General features: G+C 41.1%; 1 protein-coding gene across 5 annotated transcripts in view; it reads left to right on the top strand.

The window, feature by feature from the left end:
- Positions 1–220: 220 nt before the first annotated feature.
- The window catches only part of FXR1 (FMR1 autosomal homolog 1), a 65,490-nt gene continuing 57,324 nt past the window's right edge, over positions 221–8,386 (top strand). For all 5 annotated transcript variants that reach the window (XM_066241944.1, XM_066241943.1, XM_066241942.1 and 2 more), the window contains exon 1: positions 221–325. In XM_066241944.1, the coding sequence (XP_066098041.1) occupies positions 275–325 (51 nt within the window). In that variant the 5' untranslated portion in view covers positions 221–274. The remainder of the gene's footprint in view (positions 326–8,386) is intronic.

Below are 8,386 nucleotides of genomic sequence, written 5' to 3'. Positions count from 1 at the left end.
AGACGTAGGGGCGGGTCAACAAAGGTCGGGCGATTGTTTCGGAAGAACCGGGCGTCGGCGGCGGAAGGCGGGGCCGGGGGCGAGTGATGTAAAAAGCCGAGGGACCCCACTGGGAGAGTCAGGGCTGCGCGGTGAGACCCCAGGGGTGTGGGGCGGGGGGTTCCAGTTCCCGCCCTTTCCCCGCCCCTCCCCCCGCCTCCCAAAGCCCCTCCCCTCCTCCCCGCTGGTTGGAAAGTTTCTAGAATCTCTTCCCAGCGGCCTTTGCGGTTCCAACATGGCGGAGCTGACCGTGGAGGTTCGCGGCTCCAACGGGGCTTTCTACAAGGTACCCTTTTGCTTCTTTGTCGGGTCTTCCGGCGGCCGGGGCAGCTTTGAGAGAGGGTTGGTGGTCCCGGAGAGGGAGACTTGGGGTCAGAAGGGGCCGCCCGACCACAACCCTTGGTCGCTGGGTTCCTTGCTTCTCCCCCCTCCACCCGCGGTTTAACGGTCTTGGGGGCCTGGGCTCCGTTATGTTTTGAAACAACACGTTGGACACCTTTGCGTTTTTCTACTTAAGAAGCTTCTTCTCGGAAGCTGGTACGGTCCTTGGCCGGCTGGTGACGAGAAGCCGAGTGGCCGCCGGGCGGCGGGGCGCTCCCGGGAGCAGGCCTGCGCGCCGCGAGGTGGGAGTCGTGAGAGGAGGCGGTGGGATTGTGTGGCCACAGCCGCGCTCCCGCCCCTCGGCCGGCGGAGCAGCAGCGCCGGGCGGCCGCCGGACCCTCCCCGCCCCCTTGGGGGGGCGCGGCGCGGCATCTCAGGAATTCACCTTTGTACTGGGGCTGGGGGCTGATCAACTTTCGTGTCAGAAGGAGCGAGCACCGACTTGAGGGATAGGTTCGAAGATAGAAAACTAGAAAACCTTGAAATGTGGCGGGTGTACAGCGTTGCGGCCTGGGGAACTGGGCGGCGCCTGAGCCCCTCTGTTACGGAAAAAGGAGAGTTGCAGGCTTTAAAGTACGATTTAAATGTGGAATGGATCTGGGAGACAGGTAGGAAGGTGACCAGTTTCTTTTAATCAGTTACCAAGTGCTTTTGAAAGGTGTAGAGTTTGTTTGTTTGTTTTCGCCACGAGGTTTTTTGTTTGTTTCTGTCGGGCAGAAGGAGATTCGTTTCTGTGGGATCGGGGCTGGAAAACGGGAGAGGAATTCGAGAGTGGAGGAATTTAGTAGGGGCTTCCAGTATGTAGGGGCCACATAACAGAATGAAATCCTTACAGTGTAGTTCTGCCATTGTAACGGTCTCTTCCTATCTCCCAAAGTATGCCAGGATGTTACAAGATCAATACAAACTCTTCCCAGCTGCTCTCTGTCAGTCAATCTTAGTAAGCCAGCATCTCAAATGTTTGAGAGCCCTGGCTATTTTTACGAAAGGGCCTCCTAATACAGGAGTACTGTGCGTACGCAGAATGTATTCTCACTACATTTCATTTCGACGTACCTTTTATCCCACGGGATATAATTTTATTTGGTGGTCGAAATTTCCTGTGTTGAGCGTTTTTATTTTTTTCTTGGTTAGTTTACTGATCAGCTGTGTAGATTTGTGTTACTGTCACGTGGTAACAGCATAGTGGGAAGTCACAGTTGGCGTCTAAAGGATCGCCCTAAGCTTTTTACAACTTTAAACCTTCTTAGGTGGTTAGTGGTTGCCTTCTTTGAATGACTGCAGACATAGCTGTGGCACAGTGCACAAAGAATATTATACTTGTCCTATCAAGGGTAAATAAACAAGGTGTATCATTTTTGCATCAGCACTCCCTCACCCATGGAAAACTCAAATTCTCACTGTTTGGCTATACAGTTCTTGTTTAATGAAGGCATGTTATTTTTTGTTTTGTTTTGTTTTTGGTCATTGAAAAACAAATTATTTTGTCTTATTTTGCAGCATGTATGGTAGAATACCTTTTCAACTAAATTTACTTATGTTGATTGCTACAGAAGATTGTCTTCATTCCTTTTTCATAAAACACATTTAAGATCATGGAAAATTTTAGTAAAAACTTAATCTTTGGTTTATCAGTAGTATTTTTTTTTTAAGCCACAATAAGTCAAATGTCCCCGTTTTGGAACTCTAAAGGACTTTTTTTGTGTGTGTGTGACAGAAAGAGGGACAGATTACGAACACAGGAAAGGAGATGAGAAACATCAGTTCCTGATTGCGGCTTCTTAGTTGTTCATTGATTGATTTCTCATACGTCCCTTGATGAGGGATCTAGAGCAGAGCAGGTGAGACCTTGCTTAATCCAGCAACCTTGGGCTTCAAGCCAGCGACCTTTGGGCTTAAGCCAGTGACCATGCAGTCATGTCTATATGATCATATGCTCAAGCCAGTGACCCTGCGCCCAAGTTGGTGAGCCCGTGCTGAAGCCAGCGATCTTGTGGTTTGGAGCCTGGATCTTCCCTGTCCCAGTCCGACTCTATCCACTGCGCAACTGCCTGGTTAGGCTAAAGTACTTCCTGTTGTTCCCTATCCATGCTTTATGAATCTGCTTGGTTCTACTTAGATTCTGACTCCATTACTCAGTATTACTTAACAAAGTAAGATGGTTCTTTGGAAAAGGTTGGGACGAACCCCTAGCTACGTTTTTATGTATTAAAATAATTGTACTTTAACATTTGGAAAGTTATGTCTTGCTATAATCCACTTATACTTGCACTTTGTGGAAACTTGTCTTAGAACTCTGGAATCCAGTGTGAGAATGGTCAAGTGGAGGAAACTGTGGATTTTAAGTTAAACAAATGGGAATTCTAAGCCTGTACTTCAGCTTGCTATATATATTATATTATCTGGCAGTGGGACTGTTCCCTTTTGTGTAAATGAAGGGATTGAAAGAGCTCAGTGTCCCCAGTATTTTTTTATTCCCTGAAACTGCCCATTTGGAAAAAGTTGGCTTACCACACAAGCAATTTTTTATTTTTAATTATGTGAATTGAGATTACTATGCATATAGTAAAATTTACCTTTTTTGATACACAGTTGTATAATGTTTGATGAATGTTCATAGTTCTGTAGCCACTATCAGCAGGATGAAGAGAGAAAGAATAGTTCCACCATCCCCAAATTTCCCTTACATTTCTTTTTAGTAAACCTCTCTCCTTAACCTCTAACCAGACCCTAGAGTGTTTTCTGTCCCCTTAGTTTTGCATTTTCAGACTGTTCTATGTGTAGAATCAGATACCTTTTAGCATTTTGAACCTGGCTTCTTTCATTTAGTGTAGCAGCAATTTTAAGTACTTTTTAGTAATCTTTTCTAATTTAAATAACAAGTGGTTAGTTAAGGGAATTTTGGAAACTATCAGAAATTGCCTTGAGATCACAGCTAACATTTTGGTCTTTCAGTTGTGGTTTTCAGTGTACAGGTTGATCTTTCTTTTTCTCCGTACTTACCTCTACATGCACACACAATTGGCTCAGAATGTGAATTGCCAGGGAAGAATTTCAGCCATGGGATTAGAAGCCTTGAGACAGTGTTCTGTAGACATTGATTAAAGATTTTTCTTCTGGAACTGAAACTTCATTCCACAAATTAATTGGAACCAGTGAAAAGCTAAAGATTTGACCAAAAAAAAAAAAAAATAGGGTAGTTTTATTTTTTTAAATTTACACAAGTAGTAGCATGTTCTGTATTTTGATTTTTATAACTTAACTGGACCTCTGTATTTTGATTTTTATAACTTAACTGGACCTATAGTTAAAGAGAGAAAACTTCATAGGCTCCTGTTTGCAGCCTTGTCAATCTATGGGGATGGGAAGAAATGGAAGATAATGTTAATTAAGCGCTTGATGCTTTTTTAACCTTGCCTACCTGGAGCATGGCATTTTAGGGTTTATACTACTAGCCTTTTTTTTTTTTAAGCTGTGAGGTAGAATTTATAATTTATGATAGTGTATTTACAGAATGTTGCGTAATCATTACCACAATCTTATTTTAGAACATTTCTATATTTCTTTGTGCCCATTTGAGGTCATTAAAATTTCTTTCTTTTTTTTTTTTTTTTTTTTTTTTGAAGCTGGAAACGGGGAGAGACAGTCAGACAGACTCCCGCATGCGCCCGACCGGGATCCACCCGGCACGCCCACCAGGGGCGATGCTCTGCCCCTCCGGGGCGTCGCTCTGCCCGGACCAGAGCCACTCTAGCGCCTGGGGTAAAGGCCAAGGAGCCATCCCCAGCGCCCGGGCCATCTTTGCTCCAATGGAGCCTTGGCTGCGGGAGGGGAAGAGAGAGAGAGGAAGGGGGGGGGTGGAGAAGCAAATGGGCGCTTCTCCTATGTGCCCTGGCTGGGAATCGAACCCGGGTCCCCCGCACACCAGGCCAATGCTCTACCGCTGAACCAACCGGCCAGGGCCCTTTTTTTTTTTTTTTTAAGTAAGATAGACAAGAGCCAGAGAGGGTCAGACAGACAGGAAGGGAGAGTGATGAGAAGAATCAATTCTTTATTGCAGCATCTTAGTTGTTCATTGATTGCTTTCTCATATATGCCTTGATGGGGGGGGCATCCAGCTGAGAGCCCAGTGACCCCTTGCTGAAGCCAGCACCCCTGCTGCTCATGCTGGTGAGCCCACCCTCAAACCAGCAACCTCCAGGTTTCGAACCTGGGTCCTTTGTGTCCCAGGCTAAAGCTCTGTCCACTGGACCAATTCCTGGTCAAGCTAAAATGCTTTTTAACTGATGGTTTCTGATATTAAACTTTGTAATAACATGACAACTTGCATAGCCAAGAGCAGAATGTAATTTTAAACATAAGTTGAAAATCACTCAATTTCTAGTTCATGTAGAGGAGAATTTCCACAGTGTTCAAAGAAAAGTGTAATCTCAAAAGTGTTTGAATGAAACATTTGGCTTTCTTTATAGAAGATGGAACTAATTACTTTTAGAGCTTTGTGATTTCTTTTTTGACAATGTTGACTACAAACTTTTTTTTTTTCTTTTTACAGAGACAGAGTGGGAGTCGGAGGGATAGATAGGGGCAGACAAACAGGAACAGAGATGAGAAGCATCAATCATTAGTTTTTCGTTGCGACACCTTAGTTGTTCGTTGATTGCTTTCTCATATGTGCCTTGACCGTGGTGCTACAGCAGACCGAGTAACCCCTTGCTCAAGCCAGCGATCTTGAGTCCAAGCTGGTGAGCTTTTGCTCAAACCAGATGAGCCTGCGTTCAAGCAGGTGACCTCGGGGTCTTGAACCTGGGTTCTCCACATCCCAGTCCAATGCTCTATCCACTGTGCCACCGCCTGGTCAGGCGACTACAAACAAATTTTAAAGTAAATTTCCAAAATTTTCTTATTATCTTAATATTAAAATGAAATTTGATAGTAATTAAATTTTCAGGTTTATTATCGCTACTGATGGTGACTTATGAAGTTTTAGTCAAGGATTGTTCTGAACGTGTACTGACTTCAAAGTTGGTATGGTTTATTGTTGGTTTCTTTGTGGAGATTAGTAATTGAAGAAAAGATGGTGGCTATCTTAATATTAGGGACACTTATATTAAAAACATACAATTTCAGATATTTCAAAGATAGTTTTTAGTTTTGCATGTTTTAAAATGCCACTGTTATAAAACTTAAAAAGAACTAAGATTTAACTAAAGGAAAAGGTTAATTAACAATTTTTAAAAATTAGTTTTCATGTGCTTTTTTTTTTTTTGTAATACCAGAATAGCACAATTATGAGAAATGAAAACAAATTGATAAAACAATCTTACCTACCTAGAGATATATTGTCAAGGCCTTGGCTTTATATCCTTACAGAAAGCATACTTTTCCCCATATTTTTACTTTATTTGCACCAGTATATTTCCAACATCATATTTGTGTGCCTTTTTTGACTTAGATAATAGTTTTCTATGTATGAGTGCCTGTTATTTACTAGAAGTTCTGTTTCACTTATTTATGCATGTATTTCCTGATTTTCTTGCAAGGACTCCATGAGGTATGTGGTATTAGCTTCATTTTACATTTTAGAAAACCTGCATGATTACACTGTAGCTGAAGTAAGATTTACCTCTAGGGCCTTTCACTCCCCATTTGCCTATTAGAGTACGTATAGTATTAGAAGTTCTTCAAAGGAAATTTTAACATAGTGTGCTTACATTTAGGAACACAGGACAGACGCCTGACAGGATAATAACTTAAGAAGTGCGTTCTCTTAGGGATGTAGCAAACTGTTTTTTTTAGTGGGGAAAGCAAGAAGTCTTCCATGTCTGACCCGTAATTTTTTACTGGCTGTTCTTGAGACCTTTATTTTTTTTATTTTATTTGCAGTATGAGACAGTTGGGTATCTTCTAACAGTTTTTCAAGTGGTGAAATCTGCTAGGTTCTGTTAACATCTAGCTCTAACAATAACAGCTATTATTTATTGAGCATGCAGACAATCAAATAGTGTGGGTACTTTACATGAATTTATCTCATTTAATCTTTTAATCACAAGGGGGGAGATAGTGTTATCAATGGAGAGAACAGGCTAAGCAAATGAATCTAGAGCCATAAAATTAATCGGAGGCTGATTGAGGATTCAGACTGATCTTTTAGACTTGAGAGAACTTGATGTCTTTAATCATTAGAGTGTGATTTTTTTGAAATATAAATATTCTATGGCTTATTTAATTATTATAAATTACTACTAATTAATACAGTGGAAGTCAAGAGGACTCAATTGGGAGGATTTCTGGAGAATTGATTTGAGCTATGTGTTCTCTTTATAAAAATCTCTACTGTATGGTAGCCACTAGCCTTTGGGCTGAAATGTGCTAGTCTGAGTTGAGATGTACTTTAATTGTAAATTCCATATGGATTTCAGAGGCTTAGTATGATAAAAAGCATATTCACTGTAATTTAAAAATACTGATGACATGTTTAAATATTTTGGATATATTGGATTAAGTAAAACTTAAATTTTTATTTTTAGTTCTTTAAATACTGCTAATAGAAACTTTAAAACTAGATATGTGGCTCAAATGATCGTTTGTGCTGGATATAACTATCCATATATTTATATCATTCTTAATTGGCGTTATAGTGATTGTGTAAGGAATTTGGGAAATACTTGAAATATTTCATATATGCTTATGTAGTAGTGTACAACATCTTGCTTATAATGCGGCACTTCTCATTGGCAGTATTACAACACAATATTTTTTGAGGGTGCTAGAGCTTTTTTTAAAAAATGGTTTTTCATTTTCAGTTGATGTAGTCTTCTATTAGTTTGAGGTGTACAACAGTGATTAGACATTTATAAACCTTATGAAGTGATAATCCCAATAAGTTTATCTGACACCATACACAGTTATTGCAATATTATTGACTTCTCTAGGCCTCATAGTATTTTTTCTTCTTTATTTCCAAGTGAGAAGAGGGAAGATAGAGAGATAGACTGTCACATGCGCCCAAACCAGGATCTACCCGGCAACCTGGTCTGGCATCTATGCCCTGCCCATCTGGGGCCAAGCTCAGTAACTGAGCTATTTTTAGCTGCTGAGATGAGACCAAGGCTCCCTGGAGCCACCCTCAGTGCCTGGGGCCAGTGCACTTGAACTAGTGGAGCCATGGCTTCAGGAAGGGAAGAGAGAGAGAGAATGGGGAGTGGAGAAGCAGATTGTCGCTTTTCCAATGTGCCCTTAGTGGTAATTGAATCTGGGACATCCACATGCCAGGCCAACGTTCTACCATTGAGCCAACCAGCCAGGGCCACCACAAAGTATTTTTTAAGTGTAAAAGGGCCTTAGAAGATTTTTTTTTTTTAATTGAGAGGATGAGAGGTGGGGAGTGAGATTTTTCGACTTTTTAGTAAATAGTAAGAAACTATTGTGATGCTAGTTAAATTTTCTAGGACCAAATCTTTATAAAAACAGTTCAAGCAAAAGAAAACATGGCAAGGCATTGCTCTGTTAATCTGAGCATAATCTATTTACATGTATGACAACCCCTTTGATTTACTTGTCCTTAGATTAAAGAGGCTGATAGCCATGGCAAAATTGAACCAACATTAAATCTGAGTTAAATATCAGTTGTTTTAACTTGTCTCTCATACTCTAGCCTCAGTACTTGCCTCCCTTTTTGGGGAGGATGCATAGAGGTCTCCTCCCAGTAATAATAACTGATGGAGTTTATAGGTACTGTTGGCAAAGGAACATGCATTCACCTGGCAAGATTTCTTCAGGATAATTAGTCATATGAAAACTTTTCCTTTTTCTTTTCCATGTTACAACTTTTTTGCTTCATAAAGTTTGTCAGGTTATTTTCAAGTCTTAGGTTTTGCAGAGACTTGATGTGTGTACTTCAAGTGTGCCTAGTAGGCCTTCAGTACATATTGAATAAGCAAATGAATTTGCTATTTTTGACACTCAG

Source organism: Saccopteryx bilineata, chromosome 8 (genome assembly GCF_036850765.1).
Source record: "Saccopteryx bilineata isolate mSacBil1 chromosome 8, mSacBil1_pri_phased_curated, whole genome shotgun sequence".
Taxonomy (NCBI): domain Eukaryota; kingdom Metazoa; phylum Chordata; class Mammalia; order Chiroptera; family Emballonuridae; genus Saccopteryx; species Saccopteryx bilineata.
The sequence above is the reverse complement of the archived record's forward strand: the minus strand, read 5'-3'. Positions and strand labels throughout refer to the sequence as shown.